This window comes from Nuphar pumila, chromosome 12 (genome assembly GCF_984573655.1).
Source record: "Nuphar pumila chromosome 12, dmNupPumi1.hap1.1, whole genome shotgun sequence".
NCBI lineage: Eukaryota > Viridiplantae > Streptophyta > Magnoliopsida > Nymphaeales > Nymphaeaceae > Nuphar > Nuphar pumila.
The window spans coordinates 85479711-85507121 of NC_143260.1; the positions used below are offsets into that span (position 1 = coordinate 85479711).

At 39.1% G+C, this 27411-nt stretch overlaps 1 protein-coding gene across 2 annotated transcripts; it reads right to left on the reverse strand.

Moving 5' to 3' along the window:
- Positions 1-277: 277 nt before the first annotated feature.
- Positions 278-16633, reverse strand: LOC149821117 (nuclear pore complex protein NUP98A-like). Of its 2 annotated transcripts, none has more exons than XM_089982219.1 (13): positions 16530-16633; positions 16262-16363; positions 15825-16076; positions 13823-14350; positions 13442-13663; positions 12169-12764; positions 11877-11964; positions 11733-11793; positions 11386-11524; positions 8954-9073; positions 8648-8819; positions 1898-1963; positions 278-1249 (listed from the first exon to the last, which is right to left on the reverse strand). In XM_089982219.1, the coding sequence occupies exons 2-13, from the start codon at positions 16278-16280 to the stop codon at positions 612-614; spliced, it is 2901 nt and encodes a 966-aa protein (XP_089838345.1). In that variant the 5' UTR covers positions 16281-16363; positions 16530-16633; the 3' UTR covers positions 278-611. The 2 variants fall into 2 exon arrangements, with proteins under 2 accessions (XP_089838345.1, XP_089838344.1); XM_089982218.1 differs by having other exon boundaries at positions 8642-8819.
- Positions 16634-27411: the final 10778 nt, after the last annotated feature.

Genomic DNA, 27411 nt, shown 5'->3' on the forward strand with positions numbered 1-27411 from the left:
AAATTTTTCTGATACAATATAGAAATGGCATCATCAATATTTAAGGCATCCCATGCCCCTATAACAAAAGCCAAACTGAATCCGAGCCTTCGCGGCTATGACCAAGCCAGGACCGCAAGATAGAGTCACTGACCAAGAAAGAAGCATAGGAGACGCCGATGTGACCCATTTACAGCCAAACTACTGCAGACTCAAATTTTTTTTATCGCAGACAATGCAACTTCTCAAACAGTAAAATTTTATGTTTTATATGCGCAGATGTGCTCTAAAACAAAAATACATAAAATAATTCTGATTTATACTTGGCTTAATTTTGGACATTTGAAACGCTTGCAGAACAGAGAAAGCAAAAGCACAACACAACAAATGCATTGGACGATGGCTCACGCCTGAATCCCCTAATCCTCGTTCCCCAAACAACCAGGAAAAACCACCCCTGATTTGTATACAACTGCATCTCATGGTGCTCGCTTCAACATGCACAGAGAACACAAAGAAACACAATGCTGCCCCCGCTTCCGGAAGTATGACAAGAAATCAACTCAGTACCTCTTATTTCCCCGATCAAGATTTACCAAGAGGTTGGCACATATGAACCAGATGGTGCCTTCTTAGCTAAGACTATACCGACTGAAGTGGTCGACCCTGAACTTCCATTCACCCTTCACGACATCAAAGGACACAAACTCTGCACCTTGGTCTTCAGCCTTCTTCTTCAGCAACTTTGTGTACCTCTCCACAAGGGGCCCCTGAGTCACCACCTCACCTGTCTTCTTGTCCACGCATCGAACATTCAACAGAGTTACCTCACCAGGCTTGTTAAGTCCTTGACCAACCGGAGGTTTCTTAACTCCATCCATATACACAATCACCTCACGGTTGTTGAACTGAACAATACTCTCAATATCAAGCCTCCGAATGTCAGTCTCTCCGAAGAATCTGATGCTTCCATAGCCCCGACGTCCAACCACAAAATCCTTCACATGCTTGCAGTAGCCTGCTTCAGCTCTCTCCCTCGCTGCTAATTCTTGGATCTTTGGCTCAGTGTAGTAGTCAGAATGGCGGAGCTTTGGCATAAGGGCTTCAACGTCGGCGCCGTACTCAAAAACAATTGCAGCCTCACCAGCTCTGTGGCCAGATAATGATATGTATCCATTCCCTTTGTGATTTGTTTCATCATGGATTCCATTCTGTTTCTGGGCATCTTTCGGTAGTGTGGATGCATTCTTTGCACTGTCAGCTGCAGTTTCTACAGTACGACACAATATTAACATTATGTGAGAAAGAGAACATAGACAATCATATATCCACCATAAGCATAAAATAACCTCACTAGCGAGAAAAGGAAAAAGAAAAAGATCAGTTAAGACAACTAAATAGAACAAGTAATATTTTATTTCCCTAGATTGGTGCATCTCCCAGCATACTCAGTATGTGGATTGCACTAACAGGTGCATCTCCCAGAATATGTAGTATGTCGATTGCAATAACAATGCATCCAGCGCTTTTTTTATTTCAGATAAAAAAAAAGTAGCCTTGGATGCAACAAACAGATGCACCTGTAGGAAACAAACCAAACAGACTAACGTTATGACAACACTTAGGGTTATATGACAACTCAGAATGATAGTTCTAAGTAGATCTACATAGTTTATGATGGCTCTCGAATTAGCATCAAAAGAAATTTGATTCCTTAATTTATTTTATGTTAAAATCATCCTCAAATTTTAATGCTTTCATCTTGTAGTTAAGCCTATCATCCAGGAGACCAACTTCTACATTCAAAACTTAAAACAATGTTACCCATTTCTGCAACGATCCTCAAGATCAGAACCATGTTAAGAAATAAATATCAAAAAGAAATAACCAAGAATTAAGGGATTTTAGAAGGGCTTACTTTCATGATATTCTGTAAAATCATCCTCCAGTGGAGGCGGCACAGATCCATCATCAGTTAGTTTGCCTGTATAACACCAAAGACTGTCAAAAGTGATATTGATCATGTGCAAACAGTGACATCGCCTACAAAGAATGAAAGCTAAATTGGAAACCCAGAAATTGACAAATATTGAACAGAGGCCATCGAGCCTCAAAAGAACAATTTATTGGCATTATAAAGTGACAGATATGGTAAAAATTTGTGTGCTAACTGCTAAGTTCCAGACAATTAGACCTACCAAGATCAATGAAAATCAAAACAGCTTTCTACTTCTGAAACTTCAGCATAAAATGTTTTGACTTCTTCGTTGAAAACTCCAAGTTAGTTTGATTTCTGATGAATTGAGAGAAGATCCTCAATTAACTAATCAATAAGTCTAAAGCGCCACTGCTCACTAGACATTTAAAAACCACTATTTGTTTTGGACAACCACAAAGAACCTTCATTTGTCATGAATGCAAGACTCACCTTTTTTTCGTTTTCTTTTATTTATGTGAATGTGTGTCATAAATAGTTATTTGGAAATTTTTCATGAGATTTTAGAAAAAAAATAGAACCCAGGAAAATCTCCAGGAAAGTTGAAAAAATAAATTTGCAAATGAATAGAAGAAATTCATTTTCTTGATGTTTTTGTAACATCATTCATTAAAAAAGCATAAACGTGTAACTCCGCCTGTGTAGTTATACACTGCCGGTCCCAAGCCCGGATAAAGGAGGAGGGTTGCGGTAGGCCTGTGACAGCCAGCATAAAAACTTTGTCATATCCTATGAAAATGAACCAATATGAGAATTTCGTTGGGGCGTTCCCTACTGAGCGACGCGTTGTACTCTCTAGGCCCGGAGGCAGTGATAAATGTGCAAGGGTTGCTAGGTCGTCGCCCAGAAGCGACGCGTCACACCGGCGCCCGGGTGTGGTGTCAAATAGGCAAGGGTTCCCTCACTTTGTTGGACGGGTGGGGGTAAAGAAGTTAGTCCAAGACCATAAAATTAGGTTAGCCACTTGGAACATAGGGTCTTTAACTGGTAAGTTGGTAGAGTTAGTAGATGTTATGTGTAGGAGAAAGATTGATATTTTATGTCTTCAAGAGACCAAATGGGTAGGTGAGAAAGCTAAAGTGATAGAACCTTGGGGATATAAGATTTGGTATACAGGAATAAATAGGAATAGGAATGGAGTAGGGATTGTTATGAGTCGTCAGTTTATAGATAATGTAGTTGAGGTCCGTAGGAAGGGTGATAGAATTTTACTTATTAAATTAGTATTAGGTACGGATATTATTAATATTATTAGTGTTTATGCACCTCAAGTAGGTTTAGATGATTCCATTAAGCATCAATTTTGGGAAGATTTAGATGGAGTAGTACAAGAGACATCCTATGGAGAAAAGCTTTTCATCGGCGGTGACCTTAATGGACATGTAGGCATTAGTAGGGATGGATTTGAGAATATCCATGGAGGCTATGGTATAGGAGAAAGAAATGAAAGTGGAGAAAGGATTTTAGATTTTTGTTTGTCCTATGATATGATCTTAGCAAACACTTGGTTTAGGAAGAGGGAGTCTCACCTAGTAACATTTAAAAGTGGGGTTAATACGAGTCAGATAGATTTTTTCCTACTTAGAAAGAGAGATAGGGGTTGTTGCATCGATTGTAAGGTTATACCAGGAGAAAGTGTAGCTACACAACATAGAGTCTTAATTTTAGATCTTAGAATTAGACAATGCCGCAAAAGGGATAGACATAGGATAGATCCTAGAATTAAGTGGTGGGCACTGAAAGGAGCTAAACAAGGAATGTTTGTAGAGCAGGTAATTAAGGAAGTTGATTGGTGTCTCGAGGAGGATTCAGAATCAATGTGGAATAAGATAGCGGGTGGTATGAGAAAAGTAGCTAAGGAGGTATTGGGTGAGTCTAAAGGCGGTGCACCACTAGGTAAGGATACATCATGGTGGAACGAGGATGTCAAATTAGCTATTAAGGTTAAAAGAGAGTGTTATAGAAATCTAAGTAAGAGTCGTGATAATGAGAATTTGGAGAAGTATATGATAGCAAAGAAGGAAGCTAAAAAAGTTGTTCGAAACGCGAGGGCTAAGGTATATAAGGAGGTTTATGACAAGTTGGATACCAAAGAAGGCGAGAAGGATATTTATAGGCTTGCAAAGATGAGAGATAGGAAATCGAAGGAGTTGGGTATGGTTAGATGTATCAAAGATGAAACGCAAAGGGTTTTAGTCAAAGATGAGGAGATTAAGGAGAGATGGAAAGATTATTTTGATAAGCTATTTAATGATAGTCATGCTCAAGATCTTGGAGACTTCTCCATTCCTTTTCATGAGATAAATCGTGACTTCATGCGCAAGATTCAAAAGAAAGAAATTGCAGAGGCTTTGAAGAAAATGAAATCAAGAAGGGCAGTTGGCCCAGATGGTATACCTATCGAGGCTTGGAAATGCTTGGGAGAGAAAGGTTTAGAATGGTTGACAAATCTTTTTAACTTGATTTGGCGAACAAATAAGATGCCTAATGAGTGGAGGAAGAGTACTTTGGTGCCTTTATATAAGAATAAGGGTGATATACAAGATTGCACAAACTATCGTGGTATAAAACTCATGAGTCATACTATGAAACTTTGGGAGAGGGTGATTGAGTCTAGGTTGAGGAAGGTTGTCATGATATCGGAGAATCAATTTGGTTTTATGCCTGGAAGATCAACTATGGAAGCTATACATCTTCTTAGACAACTTATTGAAAGATATAGAAAGAGGAACAAAGATTTGCATATGGTTTTTATTGATTTAGAGAAGGCATACGATAGAGTACCTAGGGACGTTCTCTGGTGGACAATGATGAAGAAAGGTGTTTCTCTAAAGTACATTAGTATAATTAAAGATATGTATGAAGGAGTAGTAACCAATGTCCGCACTTGTGGAGGGGTGACAACCAATTTTCCGATAGCGGTTGGGTTACATCAAGGATCTGCTTTAAGCCCTTTCCTATTTGCGATAGTGATGGATGAGCTTACGAGATCAATTCAAGAAAATGTACCGTGGTGTATGTTGTTTGCTGATGATATTGTTTTGATTGATGAGTCTAGAGCTGGGGTTAATGCTAAGTTAGAATTATGGAGACAGACATTGGAAGCTAAAGGTTTTAAGTTGAGTAAGAGTAAGACTGAATATATGGAATGTCGGTTTAGTAAGCAACGAAGTAGGGATGGGAGTGTAGTGAAGCTTGGTGAGCAAGATATACCGGTGAATGATTATTTCAAATATTTGGGATCCATCATTCAAAAGTATGGAGAAATTGATGGAGATGTAAATCATAGGATAAAGGTTGGGTGGATGAAATGGAAAAGTGCTACTGGAGTGCTGTGCGATCGTAGAATGCCATTGCGGTTGAAGGGAAAGTTTTATAGGACGACTATTAGACCCGCTTTACTATATGGTACGGAATGTTGGGCTGCCAAGAGACATCATATTCAAAAAATGAGTGTAGCTGAGATGCGGATGCTTAGATGGATGTGTGGAAATACAATAAAAGATAAGATTCGGAACGAAGAGATACGTAAGAAGGTAGGTGTTGCACCCATTGAAAATAAGATGCGAGAGAATCGTTTACGGTGGTTTGGACATATTCGGTGAAGGCCTAATGATGCTCCAGTTAGAAGGTTGGAGAAATGGGAAAATATATTAGTTAAAAGAGGTCGGGGTAGGCCTAGGAAGACTTGGATGGAGATGATAGGAAAGGATATGAATGCTTTGAACCTCACCGAGGACATGGCGTTGGATAGAAATGATTGGAGGAAAAGGATTCATGTGGAAGACCCAAAATGAATTTCTTTTTTGGTTCATATCGCTGACCCTAATTGTTTTGGGATGAAGGCGTAGTTGTTGTTGTTGTTGTTGTTGTTGTTGTCATGATATCGGAGAATCAATTTGGTTTTATGCCTGAAAGATCAACTATGAAAGCTATACGTCTTCTTAGACAACTTATTGAGAGAAATAGAGAGAGGAACAAAGATTTGCATATGATTTTTATTGATTTGGAGAAGGCATACAATAGAGTACCTAGGGATGTTCTCTGGTGGACAATGATGAAGAAATGTGTTTCTCTCAAGTACATTAGTATAATTAAAGATATGTATGAAGGAGTAGTAAGGAATGTCCACACTTGTGGAGGGGTGACAACCAATTTTTCGATAACGGTTGGGTTACATCAAGGATCTGCTTTAAGCCCTTTCCTATTTGCTATAGTGATGGATGAGCTTACGAGATCAATTCAAGAAAATGTGCCGTGGTGTATGTTGTTTGCTGATGATATTGTTTTGATTGATGAGTCTAGAGCTGGGGTTAATGCTAAGTTAGAATTATAGAGACAAACATTGGAAGCAAGAGGTTTTAAGTTGAGTAAGAGTAAGACAGAATACATGGAATGTCGGTTTAGTAAGCAACGAAGTAGTGATGAGAGTGTAGTGAAGATTGGTGAGCAAGAAATACCAGTGGATGATTGTTTCAAATATTTGGGATCTATCATTCAAAAGTATGGAGAAATTGATGGAGATGTAAATCATAGGATAAAGGTTGGGTGGATAAAATGGAAGAGTGCAACTGGAGTGTTGTGCGATCGTAGAATGCCATTGCGGTTGAAGGGAAAGTTTTATAGGATGACTATTAGGCCCGCTTTACTATATGGTACGGAATGTTGGGCTGCCAAGAGACATCATATTCAAAAAATGAGTGTAGCTGAGATGCGTATGCTGAGATGGATGTGTGGAAATACAATAAAAGATAAGATTCTGAACGAGGAGATACGTAAGAAGGTAGGCGTTGCACCCATTGAAAATAAGATGAGAGAGAATCGTTTACGGTGGTTTGGACATATTCGGCGAAGGCCTAATGATGCTCCAGTTAGAAGGATGGAGAAATGGGAAAATCTATTAGTTAAAAGAGGTCGGGGTAGGCCTAGGAAGACATGGATGGAGGTGATAGGAAAGGATGTGAATGCTTTGAACCTCACCGAGGACATGGCATTGGATAAAAATGATTGGAGGAGAAGGATTCATGTGGAAGACCCAGAATGATTTTCTTTTTTGGTTCATATCGCCGACCCCAGTTGTTTTGGGATGAAGGCGTAGTTGTTGTTGTTGTTGTTGTTGTTGTTGTTGTATAAAAAATGAGAATTAATGGAAATAATGGTTCCCAACAAGAATGCTGACGTTTTCAAATACCAAAGGAAATGGCTTTTGAATCTAATGAAAGTCATCACAGTAATTTGAATGCCGGTGATGTGTTACATGCGCACATGCATGCCACACACACACAGAGAGAGAGAGAGAGGCACATTATGGAAACAATTTCATATGATTGTCAAAAATCAATTTTTAAGTAATATCTCTATACTTAGATCTGATTCGGGTGGAGAGTAATTATCAAATGAATTTCAAAACTATTTAGAAACAAATGGAATTTGCCATCAAAAATCATGTCCTAGAATTCTTCAACAAAATGGTTTAGCCGAAAGAAAACATAGGCACGTTATGGAAACAATTATAACACTTCTTATTTCTAAAGAAATTCCAAAAAGCTATTGGGCCGAAACCGCTCTAACATCAACCTACTTAATAAAAAGAATGCTTTCATCATCCTTAGAAAATACATCTCCATATAAAAAATTATTTGAAAGAACACCCGATTTTAATAGATTGAGAATCTTTGGATGCAAATGCTTTGTTCTTTCAGATAAAAGAGATAAGTTATCTTCTAAGGCTATTGAATGTGTATTCTTAGGATATGGAGAAAATCAAAAAGGATTTAGATGCTTCGATCCTAAAAGCAACAAATTGTATGTTTCTAAAGATGTAACCTTCTTGGAAAATGAAAATGGTTTTGAGAAAACTAAAGATATTGATGAAAGCGAATACGCTTTCTTGTTTGATTTTCTTCCTCGAGAAGAAGTGATTCCTCAAGAAGAGATTTTCAATGAAAATTTGTTAAATGACCAAGGGGATATTCCTCTTAACAATGTTGAAAACGAAAATGAAAATGATGTCATTGATAATAGACCAATTCAAACATATGTTCGGCGTGGTCAACAAGTTCCCATGAATGCTTTAGAAAAATATTCCCAAGGTTCCAATATAGAAGAAACCTCTTTGAGAAGATCCGGTTGAGTCTCCAACCCTCCAAATAGGTTTGTCTCATGTGAGTCTCTATCACCAAACTATAGGTCATGTCTAATTGCATATTTTCATGAACCATCTCACTATAATGAAGCCAAAAATATCCCCCCAGTGGATCGAAGCCGTGAAATTAGAACTTAGTGCCCTTGAAAAGGCAAAAACTTGGGAAATAACATCATTGCCCACTGAAAAAAAAACCTATCGGATATAGATGGGTCTATAAAGTCAAAACTAAGAGCTATGGGTCATTAGAACGCTACAAAGCTCGACTTGTAGCAAAATGATACACTCAAGAATATGGTATTGACTACAAGAAAACTTTCGCTCCCGTAGCTAGAATGACCAGTGTCAAGACTCTTATTGTTGTTGTTTCGATTAAAAAATGGCCTATCTATCAATTAGATGTTAAGAATGCATTCTTAAATGATGAACTAAGACATCCCACGTGTATGTGTGAACTAAGACGCCCAAGGCACATGCATGCCACACACACACACACATAGAGAGAGAGAGAGAGAGATTACCGGTACCATTTTCATTAGTAGAAGATCTGACCTGCAACTGATTTTGCTTTTCCACCAAAGTGGAGGGCTGCTGTTTTAAGGGATTAATAATCAGGGCCCGGGGATTCTCCCGAGGAATAAAAAGTGCATCTGCCTTGGGCGTGGTAGGAATTTCTTCATCATCACTGAAAAATGACACCTGCGTACCACCAAAGTTAACATTAGACTTCATGGGTCCAGAAAAAGGTTGTGAAGCTCATAAAGTCAAGCATAGCTCCTTTTTAGTTGGAAAACGAGAACTACTACTTTGAATCTATGTAAATTAGGTCTTACCATGGGACCATCCTTTTTGGGATGATACTTCCTAGATGACAAGCTGATCCTTGATCTCTGAGATACATATCTTGAGATCAATAGAGGGGAGATCCTAACTGCAGTGGGCTTATCAACAACCTGCCATGAACAATTTCACACCCAATCATTGAAAATTGATAATAATAATAATAATTAGCTTTCTTGCATGTGGATGGTTTGTATTGTATGTATGTGTTCAATAGTAACATAACAAATGCCTACAATGTTTAAACACAGTACGCAAACATTCAGTTCATGCACCACCATACACACATTCAATAGTAACATATACAATATCTTCATTGCTTAAACACACACACACACAAGTAAGATATTTGAGCATTGCAAAACTAATAAATATAATGTACATGACTGGAAATCAGCAAAATATAAGCATTTAGTTCCATAATCCTTTAGTTAAACATTTAAACAAATCATGAAGGTTGGTTTCAAGAGTAAGTCATCAAGATGCTTATAATTATAGACAAAATAAAAATAAAAGAGCATGTTTCAGTCCAAGAAGAAAAAACAAAAGCTAAGATAACGACAAAGACTTGCATTGGCAAACGGGTAAAGTTGTTGCCAAGTATCATTACCATAGATGGACATTGTAACATAGCAGAGGAATGTGAGGATTTACGGTAGCTATCCTAGATGAGAGTTCTCAGTTTTAAAGCCTGCAGGGGGGGCATCCCTTAAATTTCTTAGGACATGCATGCAGGTGTGCGTACTGACACACACACACACACACACAGATACAGCTGATATCTTAAATATATCATGACATTATTGTAATATATTGAAAAACGATTTAAAATGAAACATTATCAGGATAATATCACTAGCTATTTTTTTGTATAATTTAACATTTTTTATCTTTTTATGTTTCAAAAACTTTTATGCTGTTGCTTTACCCCTACAAGAAACTGAGTTGTGATACGGTGCACCCACTCCCATCTAACTAGGAAATCATGGGAGCAAGCTGCATCAGGATAATATCACTAGCTAATATTTTGTATAATTTAACATTTTTTATCTTTTTATGTTTCAAAAACTTTGATGCCATTTATTTACTTTTACAAGAAAGTGAGTTACAATGCGGTGCACCCACTCCCATATGGAAATCATGGGAGCAAGATGCTTCAGCTCAACTGACCAGTGGATGTATTCAGCATAGTCTGCTTGTTACGGATCCACCTTTTTTTTATGATCAAGCTAGGGGGTTAAGGCCCCCCTCCTTTACAGTAGACAAGCACTGCTGGTGGCTATACAACCAGGCAGTTATTCAGCCACGCATACCAGTGGGGTTCGAACTTGCAACGTCCCATCACATGGTGACTTGCACAAACTGCTCCTACCAAACAGACAGCTCCATTGGCTGTTAGGGATCCACCTTGGATCGTATTTTTAGGACATAAAAAATGAGATTTTCTTTTAGTCTTGAAAATCTTGGTAATTTCAGGCCATTGATTTTTGAAGCTCTTGGAAGACCTGCATGAACATCATCCAAAACACATTTTCTATTAAACAATCTATGTACATCATATCTGTAGGGTCTAATTGGCAAAAGAACACAAAAATATGAAAAATTACAGTCCTTACTAGATGGGAACAGGTTCACCTGTGCAACCTAACTTTAAGACCATCATGATATTATTGTAATATAACAAAAAATGATTTAAAAAATATTATTATGCTAGTATCACTATCTAACCTTTTCTATAATTTAAATATTTTTTTCTTATTTTTCTATGTTTCAGAACTTTTATGAGTTTTCTGTACTCATTTTACAAGAAATACTAGCAAAATATATTCTTGGCTGATGACCCCGTAAGCAAGAGAAAGAAAAAAACACTTAAGGCACATTTGTGTCCCACGGAAGAAGGTTGTATGCAGTCGGGGGGCTGTTGCCACTAATTATGGGGGCAGCTTTCCGTGAGGAAAGTGGCCCCCATGTCTGTGTCATGCAGTGGGGCATTGGGGCTCACATCTTTTGACAAAAGCCCTCTGGTTTCTGCACTATGCAAACACACCCTTAAAGAACAAATAGGATACCAGTTTCTTTTCTAGGGGAACCTGTACCCAGAGTAGCAGCACCTAAGGCAACAAATAGCATGCTGTTCAATCAGCACCCAACACATCACATACGCATGCCACTGGGGCAGAGCAGCAACCACAGCAAAATATAGGCATAACATGCACTAAGCAGCCAGTGCCGGCAAGTCACATGTGCCATGCAACCCACAGCAACAAACCAAGAGACAGAAATACAAGCACTCCACTTTAGGGTGCATAATTAAACAACGCTATGTGCTCTATGTTTATGTTTGCTCACTAGTAACAAATTTTTTTACTTAGAATTAATCAAGTGTTTGCTAATACATTTCAACAGTTCCTTCAAGAGCACTTACTGGCATGCTTGATATTCCATATTGAACTGAAGGAGCAGTGCCTTGCCGGCCAATGGATATCTGAGGCATTGCTGGAAGTGTCCCGAAAGGATTTGCTGGAGGATTTGGTTGCATAATCACAGCATTCTGGCTAGCAGCCCTGTTTGCTTAAAAATGCACTGTTAGAAACAGCAGAAAACTTACTTTCAAAATTTAAAAAAAAAAAGCAGAAAATCAGCAAAGCTTCATAAATGGTTCTTTAAATTAGTAAATAAAGAACCATAATACAAAAAATCTACATTTCACTGTTTTCTTTAATGTCATTAACCAAAAAGAAATTTATCCAAGTATAATGTCAAGGTACGTACGGCTGCCCAAAGGTGTTAGGAACAAAAGGACTTGATATTCCTCCAAAACCACTTGAAGCAGCTGCAATGCCCAAACAAAAAGTAGCATTAAGACAAAATTTACAGTCTGAAAAACCACAAAAAACACAATTTCATTCTAGATACCAGGTTGTGTCTGGCCAAAGTTGCCAAAGGAGAATGTTCCTGATGTCTGAGCAGCTGCAGTGGGCTGAAAACCAGTTGCAAGTAATGGCTGTAGATAAATGTGAAAAAATATGAGAAACCGGACAATGAATAAACCTACAGCATCTAACAGGAAGAAATTAGAAGGATGCAGTAAACTGAGAAAAAAGTACCAAAGATATAGTAAATTAAGACATATGTAACCCTATGGATTTTCGCTTTCATTACAACAGTAACTGCCAAGTTGACAAAATAGTGCAGTTTGATGTCTTACAGTTGTTTGACCAAATCCAGTCGATGGTGCAGAACTGCTGGTGAATAAATTTGTTCCAAATCCAGTTGACGGTGTACTGAATGGATTAGAATTAGTCTGACCAAAGGCAGAGGTGCTCTGTCCAAAAGTAGTTTGACCAAAAATAGATGGCTGCCCAAATGAAGGAGAAGCTGACTGAAATAGCCCAGATGATTGGGTGCCTCCAAATGCCAAACTAGAACCAAACGTCGGAGCTGAAGCTGCTGCTGTTGAACCAAAAAGTGAAGGAGAAGAACCAAATGCAGGCGTGCTTGAAACCCCAAATGGAGATGCAGAGCTAGCCCCAAATGCAGGAGATGATGATGCGCCAAAAATAGACGGAGTTGAAGATGTAGCCCCAAAAGGACTTGATGAGGATGAACCAAATGGAGAACTGAAAGAGGAAGCAGATGATGAGCCAAAGGCAGAAGAACCGAAGGCTGGTTTTGAACCAAATAGGCCAGTGGATGTAGAGTTAGAAAATGGGTTTGAAGTTGTCTGGCCAAATGCTGATGTAGTGAAAGGACTTGACTGAGTTGGCTGTACAAAGCTAGGCTGGCTAGAAGGATTTGGACCCCCTGAAAAAAAAGGGCAAAAGCAGTTAGTAAATGCAAAGAAGACTTTAAAAAATGCATCCAGCATAAACTAATGGCTAGTTAATTAGCGAACAGTGCTATTTGATGACAGATAGTGAATATTCTCCCGACTAAGTGAAATAACACTCGGCGAGAATAAAAAATCCATGTTTACAGCATTAAGTGCAATCCTCTACTTAGTTAAGCAATAAGCTCTATACAATCATGCAACCAAGCATATTATCTTTCATTTGAAATACTCCAGAAAGGTTCCATTTGTCCCACTCTTCTCATTAAAAAAATCATAAATATGCAATATTTTCACATATTTCCTTTTCCCCCCTTTTTTTGTTTCTCCTTTTTTGCTTATCTTTAAGAACTTATCCCCTCAGTCCCCTATGTTCGTCACAAAATCTGATAGAAAATAATTGTGTTTTAATTGCCAAATTCCCATTAAGATGATTGGTGTGATTCGTGTGAATGACCCAATGCTATTGAATGTTGTTCCAGCAATAATAATAATTATTATTATTATTCCATCAGAACTAAATGGTGAATTGTTCCAATAATAATAATAATTATTACTATTATTATTATGTAGAATTATACCATCAGAACCAACTGGTGAACAAATGGAAATCAAAGTCACCAAATGATGCCAATCTAAGACAAGTGGATACCTTTATCTCCCTTCTGATAATCCTCCCATCTCAACTCCTCATGACTTTTTTCTTTATATGTAGGCATGGCAGATATGGATTCCAGCCTTCCAGGGGTCTGACCAGTGGCCCCATCTACTTCAGGTGTGGCTGAGTAAGGTACCACCCTGCTCCCTACCTGGCTGCCAAATGCTGACTGGCCAAAACCTGGGCTCCCAAATGTTGGTGTTGCTGTTTGTGTCCCTTAAAACAGTTGGAAGGAAGTACTAATGTCAATAGAGAAAAGAGATATGACTAGGATTAAAATGGTTAAATCAGCCAATTAAGAACCTCATAAATTGCAAAAAGAAAAATCTTGTTTTCTGCAATATTGGTTGCAGACAAAAGCTAGAGTAACCTTACCAAAAGGTGAACTCTGGGCACCAAAAGGAGTGACCCCAAATGGCGTACTCCCAAATGATGAAGTTGATTGCCCAAAGGCAGGAGTAGATCCAAAACCAAAGGAAGTAGTTGATGCACCAAACGCAGGAGTTGAAGAAGCACCAAAAGCAGGTGTGCTTGAAACACTAAAAGCAGGCGTACCCGTGGAGCCAAATGCTGGTGTACTTGAAGCACCAAAAACAGGCGTGGTAGAGCTACCAAAAACAGGTGCACTAGAGATACCTGTGCTGCCAAAGGGGGTGGTTGATGCAGTCCCAAAGGCCGGTGTGCTTGAAGCACCAAATGCTGGAGTGTTTGTAGCACCAAATGCTGGTGCACTTGTTGCTCCGAATGCAGGCTGACTAGATGCGCCAAAAGGTGCTGGTGAACCAAACAGGCTGTTTCCAAATGCTGGTTGTGATTGTTGAAATGCACCACCAAATGGACTGCTCTGACTAGAAGAAGATCCAAAGCCACCAAAGGCAGGCTTCTGAGCAAATAAAGATGACCCTGTACAAGAAGAGTACAAAAAGAAGATGACTTAGTGAAAGCCGAACGATATGGTGAAATCCATTGTCAATTTCATCACCGGGAACAGTTTCACAAACATACCTAGTAGCTCAATGATATCAAATGAATATCGCTACAAATGCACCTGAATGTAAAAAATACCATTCACATTTTATGTCGAACCCAGATGAGAGGGCAGTCCCTTTCCTGGTTGAGTCTTCAGTTAAGAAATCAGTCGTATCTTTCCTTGAAGACTTTAAGCATTTCAATATTAAGAATAGCCAATTTACAGATTGGTCAATAACCAATTAATGTAGAATCTGATAAAGTTAGAATAATTTCGCAAATTAATGGACATAAGCAGCATTAAATATTGGTGATTGCTGTTATTTTTCTCAACCAAATCCTCGATTTTTCTTTTTTCCCTTTCCATCTTGCAAACTAACAGCAAAGTATTGCATTTATCATGGTCAAGATCCATATACCATGAATGGGAACTGGCCAGAGCAACGTGTATCTCTAGCCCTCAGATCTCAAACCAGGGTTTAAGATTTAAGCAATCAAACACATACTACAAGTTAAAATGGAGTTTCAAATCAGGGTTGGTACAAGCTGGTTGTCCCTGAATTGGATATGACAAATGCAACATATCTTGATGCCAGGTTGCAGAAGCCAGTGCAGCCACCAACCACACTGCCTGGAATGCTAAACAGAATTGACCAACGATTCATCAAGCTAGATCCACCTTCATATATGATACTCAATAGAGCAAGACTATGTCACATGGATACGGCTGTAGACACAGGGATACGACTGTTTTCATGAAGTTTTCAATATGACTAGTAGATAATGGGACACGATATGCCAGCCAAAATGGAGTTTCCGTGTGACATAGGAGCAAGATACTAACATAGTACTAAGTGATGAACAAAAGTATAAAGTAGGACCCAAATCACTACTGACTTTTAAAGTTTTACTAGCAACTCCTATTGCCACTTCCAGTCATCTCAAACATCTGAAAAGTTCTTTCAGAAAATAAAAAAATTTGAAGTTTAAAGATGATAATATCAATCTCAAGACTGAACCACGATACATTCAGAGATGATAATATCGATCTCAAGGCTCAACTACGATACACTCAAAGATGACAATATCAATCTCAAGGCTGAACCCCGATACATGTTTAACCAAACAATCACTTTGTTTGATTATTGCTTGGCATCTTATTTGTTATTTGCAAACATCAAGAAAAGTACGCCTAGAGCCATGAAAAGAAGACACTCAATTTGCCTCCATGTCAAATACAAAAATCCATTGTAGACACTCATATTTAAAGAGAACAAAAAAGTACTTCTTTTGTTCCGCACTTGGATGCTAACTCAAACAAGAGCAAACGTGCTTTCCTTCAACTTAAGGTATCAAATAATGGAACGAATGAATGAGATATGCCACCAGAGGCAAACGAATAACTCACCAAACGCCGGAGTGGAGGCGGAGCTGCCGAACGCCGGAGTCGATGAGGCACCGAAAGCTGGTGTCGAAGAAGAAGCTTGTGTCACCCCGAACACGCCCGTGGCAGTGCTCCCAAAGATCGAACCACCCGTCTGCGCGCCAAAGGGAGACGGGCTGCCGAATGGCTTCGGAGCGAAGGGGTTGCTGTTCGCATTGTTCGCCTGCCCGAACACCGACGGGTTCCCGAACGGGCTGCTCGACGTCTGCCCGAATGCTGCTAGAAAATCACAAAAGGATGTGAACTAAAGAACGCTAACCAAACACAAACTCGACCCCCCCCCCCCCGGCAAACAATAAAAATCAACCGAGAAATCGAACGAAAGAAGAAAGAAACCCCAGGAGATGTTCTTTCGAAATCCACAAAAAAAATCGAAGAGAGGAAGGAAGAGATTCACGTACGGTTAGTGGAGCCGAACATATCTACTCAGCCAAACAGGATTTTCCTTTTGCCGGATTCCGATTCCGATCAGAGCATCACAACTATCAATCAAAGGCCCCCGCCTATAAATTTGCAGACGAAGAACCCAAAACGAAAAACAACGGAATATTAGGAAAAAAAATCGATCTTTGACACGGTTCACCAAACGCTGCTTAAATATAACGCAGAGAGAAATTATTTTGATCTTAAAAATAAAAAATAAACACACAAAACAGAGATTGGCTGTACCTCGTCTCCCGATTTCTTGATATCGCGAAAAAAAAGGAAAATCAAGAAAAGAAGAGAAAAGGGATTGGCAATTTTACGCTCTAGGGCAACTAAAATAAACTCGGTTGGTAAGAGAGAACGAATGAATGTATATGGGTCCGGAACCGACCTATTAAGACCTCCGAGGACCGGACCGGGGCACACCTAGTGGATCCAGTATTATTCAGGGTAGTGAGTCGGTACCTGATCCAGTTACTGTATTCCATTTTTTGCAAAACTGATTGAGTTATGGATCTGGGTTCAAGTAGAATCCCATAATTTATTTTCGGATCGGTGTTTGATTTATGCTTTTTTGGTATTGGATCTGCCCAAAATGGGTTCTCTTTTGAAAAGGGAAAGAGGGATCGATTAGGCCTGATTTTAACTAAAGATCCGTTAAATTAGCATACTCGATGCCTACTCCCATCTAAGGTATCAATGGGTTTGAGATGGTTCAGACCTAAGTGGATCCAAACCCGAATCTAACTTTGAGGTACCAGGTCCGGACCTGGCCTCAATCGGTTTCGTCATACGAAAATACCTGGGTTTTATAAGGTTCACATGAACCATACCAGGTCCATGCTAGTAAAATAATATTTTCTATGTTTTTACATTGAAAAATCACAGGTCTTAATCAAAACATGGGTCAGACCCGGTTTGAAATTAATTGGATCCTTTGGGTCCTACCCGGTATCTAGTTGGACCTCCTTTCTTATCAACAAAGCCTGACTCTATAGGGATTCCTACAGGTTGGATTCAGGTCGAACCCAATCCATTGACACTCCCATCCGTTGTGGGGAGGGTGGGCACGTGCCCACCCTGACCTACAAAAAAACCCAATTGCTCCTTGAAACCCTAACCTAACCCCCCTCTCTCTCTGACTTCCCTACGCAACTTCATAGGCCCTCGTCCTGCAGCCCTGACCTCACACCGCAGCTGTGCACCCCATGGGGGCCCCCTTTGGGGAGGAATTTTGTCATGCAAATGGCGCAGTTGAAGCGGCTGCGCTGACGAGGCAGATGATGGTGTAGATGGCGGCGAGGATGACCACCATGTTCGAGTCTATCGTGTTGTCGCTACCACGACTCCCCAAGTACGCAGACTGGATTTTGATTGATCGACCAGTGCAAAGACTGGATTTTTGTTTGATTGACCAGTGCAAAGACTCGATTTTGTTTGATCAACCAGTGCAAAGACCAGATTTTGATTGATCGACCAACGCGAAGACTGGATTTTGGTTGATCGACCAGTGCAAAGACTGAATTTTGGTTTGATCGACCAGTGTGAAGACTGGATTTTGGTTTGATCGACCAGTGTGAAGACTGGATTTTGGTTTGATCGACCAGTGTAAAGACTAGATTTTGGTTTGATCGACCAGTGCAAAGACTGGATTTCAATTTAATCGACCAATGTGATGACTGGATTTTGATTGATCGACCAGCTCGATAGCGGGATTTTGTTTGATTGACTAGCTAAAAAGCGAGAATTTGATTTGATCGACTAGCTCGAAAGTGAGATTTTTGATTTGACCGACCAATGCGATGACTGGATTTTGATTAATCGACCAGCTCGAAAGCAGGATTTTGATTGATCAACCAGCTTGGAAGCGGAATTTTGATTGATCAACCAGCTCGAAAGCGAGATTTTGGATTGATTGACTAGTGCAAAGACTAGATTTTGATTTGATTGACCAGTGCGAAGACTGGATTTTGGTTTGATCGACCAGTGTAAAGACTAGATTTTGGTTTGATCGACCAGTGTGAAGACTGGATTTTGGATTGATCGACTAGTGCAAGGACTGGATTTTGGTGGAAGGATTTAATTCGAAGGTTTGAAATTAATAAAATTGCAACCCAAAGGTTAAAAAATGATTGACATTGATAAGATTGTAACTCGAAGGTTGGAAAATGATTGAATTTGATAAAATTGTAACCCGAATGTTGGAAAAATGATTAAAATTGATAAAATTGTAACTCGAAGGTTGAAGAATGATTGAAATTGATAAATTTGTAATCCGAAGGTTGAAAATTTATTGAATTTGATAAAATTGTAATTCGAAGGTTGGAAAATGATTGAATTTGATAGAATTGATGACCTAAAGGTCTGATGGTATTAAGCATGAAGTTGAATTTGGAAGGTCGACCAGCTCGAGGGTTGGATTTTGAAGAAGGTCCAACTCGCAAGTTAGATTTTTGAAAGAAAGTCTGAGTCAAAACTCGGTTTTGAGCGAAAGTCTGAGTCGATACTCATTTTTGAAAGAAATCTCGAGTCGAAACTCGTTTTTGAAAGAAAGACTGAGTCGAAACTCAGCTCTTGAGAGAAAGTTCGAGTTGGAACTTGTTTTTGAAAGAAAGTCTGAGTCGAAACTCAGTTTTAAGAGAAAGTCTGAGTGAGAACTCATTTTTGAAAGAAAGTTCGAGTCTGAACTCGTTTTTTAAAGAAAGTTTGAGTCAGCACTCATTTTTTAGTAAAAGTTCGAGTTGAAACTCGGATTTGAAAGAATTAGACCAACTCGAAAGTTGGATTGAATTTTTGAAAATCACCAGTGCTAGGACTGGATTTTTAGAAGAAGGGTTTGATTTAAAATCGAAGATTTTGAAAATGACCAGTGTTGGGACTGAGTTTAGAAAATGATTAGATCTTATGACCAAAAAATTTGAAAATGTCCAGTTTGAGAACTGGGTTTTGACTTGTAAGCTGAATTTGGCGAAAATATTGGTGATTTGAGAATTTTTTATGATTGTAAAATTTTGTGAAAATTCTAAGCCCAGGAAGAGAATTGTGTTACTTCTATGAATGGTCTCAGGATTATCCCTTCTCCTGAATGGGAACTTGATGAAAATTGAAATTTGATGAAGATTGATGAAAATTGATAAAGATTAATGAAAAATCGATAAAGATTGATAAAGAAGAGCTTGTTTGATCTTGCCTGCATATAGGATATTTGAAGTGAAGATCAGTTTTTGTAATAAAAGATGTCCTAGTGTAACAAGGGAAGAAAGTATTGGATAAAAGAATAATTGCTCATTATTATTGAAGGAAGTTCCTTTGAAGAATACAAAAAGATAGAATTGGCAACTTAGGTGTAAAATTTCTTCAGGTGCAGAGCATTGATATGATCTTGCAACTCCACCCCATCTGCATTGATTAGATGGTATGTATTGCAAGGCAGTGCTTCTTTTACCACATAAGGGACTTCCCAGTTCGGTGACCATTTGCCACGCGGACGATGCTTAAGGTGAGCTGTTGATCTGAGGATCAGATCGTTAACTCAGAATCTTCTTTTGATGACCGACTTGACATAATGTCAGACTATTTTTTGATGATAAGCTTGAGCGTGTTCAGCCACCTTGAGTCTTCTTTCGTCTAGTAGATCAAGTTGTACCAACCTCTGTTGCTGATATTGATCAAACAGTAGCTCTATAAGTGATGCAAATCTGAAAGCAGGCTTTTGAACATGAAGAGGTAATACCACCTCGGTCCAATACACAAGTTCTGCAGGAGTAGCATTGGTTGAAGTCTGAATGGTAACTTGGTATGCCCAAAGTGCATCATGGATTTTCTCGTGCCAATTGTGGCCCGTCTCTACGGTTCTTTCTAAGATGTGAATCTGGATCTTATTGGTGGTCTCTATCTGACCATTTCTTTAAGGATAGTAAGGAGCTGAAAAGTGATGATGAATCCTAAACTTTGAACATAAGGTCTTCATCCTTTCATTCTTGAAATGACTGTCGTTGTCAGAAACAATATCATGTGGTATGTCAAAACGACAAATGATATTCTTATGAATAAAAGAAACCATATGTCGGCCTTTCACTGTATGCAAGGTAACAACTTCAACCCATTTGGTAAAATACTCTATTGCAGCAAGAAAATATTTGTGAACATTGGAAGCAGAAGAAGTAATTGAGCCTACAACATCGAAAGCCCACATAAAGAATGGCCATGGAGATACAACCGATTGCAAATATGTGGTTGACGCATGAATGAAAGGTGCGTGTATCTGACATTTGACGCACTTCCTTATAAATAAGTAGCCGTCTTGTTGCATGGTTTTCCAATAATACCCTGCTCGAATGATCTGCTTGACAAGAGTTTGGTAACCAACATGGCCACCACAAATTCCTTCGTGTGCCTCTTGAATAACTTCCATAGCTTCATCTTCATCCAAGCACCTCACATACTCAGCACTGAAACCACATCAATAAAGGACATTGGCAAGAATGAAATATCGGGCAGATATGCATTGAATCGTTTGTTGCTCTCTTTTTTGCAGTTCTGGCAGAAATTTACCAGTTTCAATAAATTTTTTGATGTCTTGATACCAAGGTTTCTTCTTTTGCTCTGTCTGGTTTATCTGCATGATTGGGATAAAGGTAGGTTGATCAAGTCCGCCAACTTCGAAAGAACGACATGATTCACCATCTTTGAAGGATATGATGGAGCCCAGGCTAGCCAAATCGTCAGCTATTTGGTTGTACTCCCTTTTGATATGACAAAACTGAAATTCTTTAAAGCTATCAATAAGGCTAAGGCAATTTTCTGATAAGGGATCAACTTCTGATCTTTCACTTGCCATTCGGCTTTAACCTGACTGATGATGAGCAATGAATCGCCAAAGGCATGCACTCTTTTGACATTAAAATTTTGCAAAATTCTCAAGCCTTGTATCAGGGCTTCGTACTCGACCATATTATGGGTATATTGAAAACCAAGCTTGAGAGAATAAGGGATCATTTCTTTCTCGGATGTGATTAGTAAGATCCTGATCCCTATGCCTGCCATATTCTTGGAACCGTCGAAAAATAAATTCCAAACTAGAGATTGTTGGATATTGTAGATGTTCTCATCGGGGAAATCATCCTCCGCTCTAACATCTTCTACCAGAGAAAAATCTGCCAATTGATTTGTGATGGTCTGGCCTTTGATTGACTTTTGAGAGACATACTCCAAGCCATATTGCATCAAAATAACTTGTCATTTGGTGATCCATCCGCTGAGAAATGGTTGTTCCAGGATATACTTGAGAGGGTTGAGCTTTGATAAAAAATTGACTTCAGATGTCAGCAAATAATGTCTCAATTTCTGGCACATCCACACCAGAGCTAGACATGTATTCTCTATCTGAGAGTACTTCTTTTCATAGTCCACAAAGGTTTTGCTCACATAGTATATGGCATGTTCTATCAAACTGTCTTCTCCATATTGTGCCAGGAATCCACCACAAGCATTTTGATTGATAGAAATATATAATAGGAGAGATTTTCCCAATTCTGACAGCTTCAGAACAGGTGGATTAAGAAGATATTTCTTGATGCGCTCGAATGACTGCTGACACTCTGGTCCCCATTCAAATTTTACTCCTTTTCTGAGGAGATGATTGAAAGGTTCACATCTCATTGCTAAATTAGAGATGAACCGACGAATAGACTAAATGTGTTTTTGGAGGCTGCACAGTTCCTTGAGATTCGTCGAAGGTGGCATATCAATAATGGCTTTTGCCTTGACAGGATCTACTTCTATTCCCTTTTTGCTGATTATAAAACCGAGCAGTTTGCCCGACTCTACTCCGAAAATACATTTTTGAGGATTGAGTCTTAATTTATAGAGGATGAGTCGCTCGAAAACTTGACCAAGAGCATCAATATGATCCTTCTTTTCTTTGGAATTAATCAGGGTGTCATCAACATAAACATCCATGATCTTATGCATTTGGTCATGAAAGATGGCAACCATCGCTATTTGATAAATTGCTCCAACATTCTTGAGCTCAAATGGCATGACTGTGTAACAAAAGGTGCCTCATGGCGTAGTGAAGGAAGTTTTCGCTTGATCACGAGCGGCTAGCTTGATCTGATTGTAACCCGAATATCCATTCATAAAAGAAAACATGGCATGGCCTGTCGTGCTATCGATCAAAAGATCAATGTTGGGGAGTGGATAATCGTTATTTGGGGTGGCCTTATTGAGATCTCTAAAATTGATGCATATCCAAACTTTACCATTCTTTTTGGGAACTGCAACAATATTTGTCAGCCAATCAGGGTAGTCAATGGCTTGGATGAATCCTACTTTCAGCAAATCCTTCTTTAACTTGCGGTGCTACCCAGGGATCCATTTTCCTTAATTTTTGCTTGACTGGCTTGAATACAAGACGATGTTCGACCAACTTGGGGTCTAAGCCTGACATATCTTCATAAGTCCAGGCGAACACTTCTTAATGCTGCTTGAGAAAATCGATGAGTTTTTTCTTCTCATCTGTATTCAGATTGGCGCCGATCTTAAGGATTTTTTGATCATCTTCTGAACTAATATTGATATCCTCTGTTGGGTCTTGAACCAAAGATGAGGGTTCATCTTGTTTATGAATATAAGCGAATTCTGGCAACTCTTGGATGGTTGGATCTAATTCTATGGACTCTACTCACTGCTCTGTCGCTTTGCTGACTTTTGTCCTTGCTTTCATTCGGTGGATCATTGCTGGCCTCGAAACTACTGATGGCAGATTTGGATTGACAACGAGCTTCCTTATTGTTTTGGGAGGCATTTTGAGATACCTTGAAAGGAAAAAGATTTTTAGAAAAAGATTGTCCATCATAAAAAGATACATTACAAGAGAAACAAAGGATAATAATGAATCATAAAGAAGATGACACAAAGATAAGGAGAAAATTGATGATTTCATTGATGACTAAAATATTTACAAGAAGATGACCAACTAAGAAGAAGAAACTAGGACTGCATCGTCCTTACAAGGAAAGGAAGCAAAAGAAGAAAGCGAGAAAAATATTGGCATTGGCACTCTTAATCTGCCTTCTTGACGAAAATTGTTCCTTTTTGCGACTCCTTGCTGGTGAATCCCAATCCTATTTTCTCTGGATGGTGGATAGGGATAATGGGCTCTAGCCTACCGTCTTTATTTTTGCCTATGCCTCTGAAAGGTTGATAACCATGCTTCAGTAAGAGATCAAACTCTTTCTTAGTTTTGAAGAATTGGGGAAATAAGGGATGATCCTTGAAAGAGGTGCAATTCAGGTGCCCTCCCAACTTGAAGAATTGTGGTCCTTGTCATTGAACCATTGCTGCAATATTCTCAATAGATTGGGCCTCCTCTAGCTTCAACAATTCCAAACTTTCATTGAGATTGACTTCATTACTTTCATGGATGCTAGGGATGTCTGTCGTAAAGATTGGGCGCGAGATCATTGGCTGATCTTCACCCAAGACTGTGGTAATCATTACTCCCTTTGACCATTTGATACATTGGTGCAGTGTAGATGGAACAACATTCGCATTGTGGATCCATGTTCATCCCCCCAAAAGATTGTATGTGGGTGGTACATTGACAATATGGAACAACACATTGTGCACTAAGTAATTAATGAAAATTTTGAGAAAGCTTTTCCCCATTGTTGTCTGTCCATGGTTATCAAAACCATAAATGGTGATAGGGTCTGACAAATACTCCTCTTCCTTCAGTCTCAGGGCCTTCACAGTCACTTCTCGACAGATGTTGAGGTTGTTGCCCCCATCAATGAGCACGTGGGGGTACGAACATTCCTCTGGTCTGTACTATAATGTATAACACATTGTTGTGAAAGGAGTGAGGTTTTGGCAGATCTTCATCCGAGAAAATGATAGGAGCATTGGTCATGGCCTGATTCACTATTTGTGTCATATCCTCGAGGGGTTGTGTCTGGTTTTACCTTAATCTTCCTTAATAAATCGTCTAGGACTGCTTGATGTTTCAAAGAAGTATGAGTCAACTTAAGGATGGACACATTAGAGAGAGAGCAATAATTGGTCTCTAAATTAGATTGGCGTTTTTCTCCATGGCTTTGGCATTTTTTACTCTCTTTTGCTCGACTCCTTTGATGAATTTCTTTGGAAATTCTGGAATCCTTGCAACAACTTCAATTGATGCTCTGGCAGGCTCAACAGATGAACTCATTTTGCCCAACGCTGAGATAATATTTATCTTCTTTACAGTATGTTGGGTCTTATATAAAATCATGACTTGGTGTTGAATGAAAATGTCTTCATTGGAGCAAGGTTGTATGTGATCTTGTGGCTAGAAGAAATGATCTGCAATGACTGCCACTAAATGTTTAGGGAATGACTGGGACAAGATATTTGGCTGGTCTTCTTCCTCTTCTTCTACGAGGAGGTTTTTGTCAATGCAGTCTTGAACAATATTTTTGAAAACAAAGCAGTGTTTGGTGTCATGACCCATTGTCCAATGGAACTTACAGAACTGATCTTTGAATTTTCCCATGACCACAGGAGGATCAACCATCTTTGGAAGTTTAACCATTCCTTTAACTAGCATATATTCAAGAACTTGTTCGAGTGGTTGTTCCAAGGGAGTAAATTTACGGTCGTATCCCCAACCGTCATGTTTTGGTCTTCCTTGTGGTTTTAATTATTGTTGGACATTTGAGGGGGCAGGATTGTCATTCTGCTTGTCAATCTTGTCATTTTGATCTGTGTGGTTACCTCTGTCGGGGTTTGTGTTTCCTGAGCTGCCATTGTGATTGTTTTTACCACCCCTTTTGATGTTGCCATTGTTGTTTTCGGTGGTATTTACAGAGAAAGTGAAGTGTGACTTCTTCTTTGAATCCTGATTGCTCTTTATAAGGGTGATATCATCGTAAACTTCATTCTCTATTCCCGTTTTAAGCCATTGGGCTCGTTCTGTTAATTCAATGAAGGATTTGGAGGGAGAAGTAGAGATAAGGTTGAGAAAAATTATTGAGAATAATATAGAGCGCGTGTTCCTCCGAAATGGGAGTCCTCATCTTGTTGCAGGTGCCCCCCCCCACCTACGAATGAATCTCGGGCTTTCTCGTTGTCTTTCTGCTTCAGGTTGCAGAGACAATGCTTCAATATTAAACAAAATTTGTTTGATAAAAAGGTTAACCACCTTATCAAATTCCTTCAGCTTGATGGGGTTGACATGTTCGGCATACCATTTCACTGTCGTGCCTTCTAGGCTGCACGAAAAGCATATGAATAAGACCCTATTATCCCTTTTGAACCGACTACATTCTGCGAAGAACATGGCCAAATGGGCCTTGGGATTACCAGTCCCATCAAACTTAATGAATTTACAAGGAAGGTCTCTCAGGCTGTCATCCCCTTCAAGGCTATCATAGAAATCTTCGCTGGTATAAACTCTCTTGCCCTTATCCCGAGCCTGTAAATCTTTGACCATGTGGGTCATCTCTTTTAATTGTAGCTAGATCAGATCTTCTATCAGAATCTGAAACTTGGGTTTGTTCACCGACTCAGGTTCCTCAATGATTTTCTTAGACTGATGTAAAGGGTTTTGAAAAAATGCAGGTTGCTCTTCCTCTGAGTCTTCTCTTGCTGAATCTGTTTTTTTGGAAGCGTTGTCTTGTTGAATTTTCTTTTTGCTAATTCTGACATGCTTTTTTATGGGCTTTCCTCTGGTTTTGTTTTTGGAAGACAACTTCCTTGGACCTGCCATGGCATGTTCTGATATCACTTTGCCATCATTTTCTGAAACAGACTGTACACAGCTGGATTGATATCATCTTCCACTTCTTAGCCATGTCCCCTAGATGATCTGGGAGAATTCATTTCTTCTGCGCTACTATCACTGTGCTGCGATAGAACGTTCTTCTTCTCAGTCCTTGTCTAAACCATGTCATAGTGCCAATGTTTTTCTCTGCAGAATAAAAGAATGGTTAGACCACAGAAGAAGATTTTAAGGATGAAGAATTATAGATTTAGTTGATAATTCAGAAAGATTATCCCATTACCAGGGATTGGGTCGTCACAAGAATTATGACCATTATGTTATTATTTTTATAATAACTAAGAATGTGCCTTATTACCTAGGTGAGGTCATCAACCATTTGAAGAAAGAGAAAGTATAGAAATTGATTTTGTTATTTGAAGAGAATATCCCATTACAAGGGATGAGGTCATCACAAAAATTGTGACCATTGCGTTGTCACCAAGGAGTAAACAATTAAAGTAAACTTGTTGTTCAAACAGAGTTGTCAACTTTTGAAAAGACATTGAGAAAATATCAAAAGCCAAGTAATTTTATTGATGACAATTCAAAGACAAAGAGAGGGTGGACAGACAGTTTGCCACCACTCTTGATAATCAGAAGATACATTGGGTCCAGAGAATATGGAAAGAGTGACAAAAGAGTCTCAAGTGTATTTGGCTGCATGGTATGTTCCAGACCATTGGTCTGACTGTAAATCGAATTCTAGCATAATACCCATCGAAAAATGAGTGTTGACATAAGTTTGCCACTATGAGAACTGTCTGATGCACCTTTCATACTGGTAATCAACACAGAAGGACATACCAAATAATCTATAGCGCTTGCTACACGCATAGGTATAATGACTGTCTGATGCATCTTTCAGGCCGGTAATCGACACTGAAGAACGAACCAAGTAATCTGTAGCGCTTGCTATGCACATAAGTATAACAAGGAAGTGCTTCCTGCCGGTTGAAGAAGTTCTAAACGATCTCATCTTGATGTAAACTTTCAATCAAAATTTGATATTGGGGGGTTGACTATGGTGTTTTACCATTGAATTTGATGGCACATGTCGCAGGAACCACGATTGCAGGGCATAAATGCATCCTTCTACCAAGATAGTTTCACCAAGGGTGAAATAAGTCAAACCATGGTAGAGGAAAGCTAGGGCGACCATAGAAATTGAGAGACGGCGGGTCTGCAGACTCCTCCATCTTCGTAAGAGTTGGATAACTTTGATATCGATAAAATTTTTGCCATCTTGAAAGAAAGCTAACCCTACTGTGCATAGGACCATGGCACGTTGAATTCTTTCTTTTGCTACTCTAGATAGTGTCA

Coding starts and splice junctions, on each gene's coding strand:
- LOC149821117 (XM_089982218.1), bottom strand. Junction 14,351..15,824: donor CGCCTCCACTCCGGCGTTTG/GTGAGTTATTCG, acceptor CTTCTTGTACAG/GGTCATCTTTATTTGCTCAG. Junction 1,250..1,897: donor TTTTACAGAATATCATGAAA/GTAAGCCCTTCT, acceptor GTCGTACTGTAG/AAACTGCAGCTGACAGTGCA.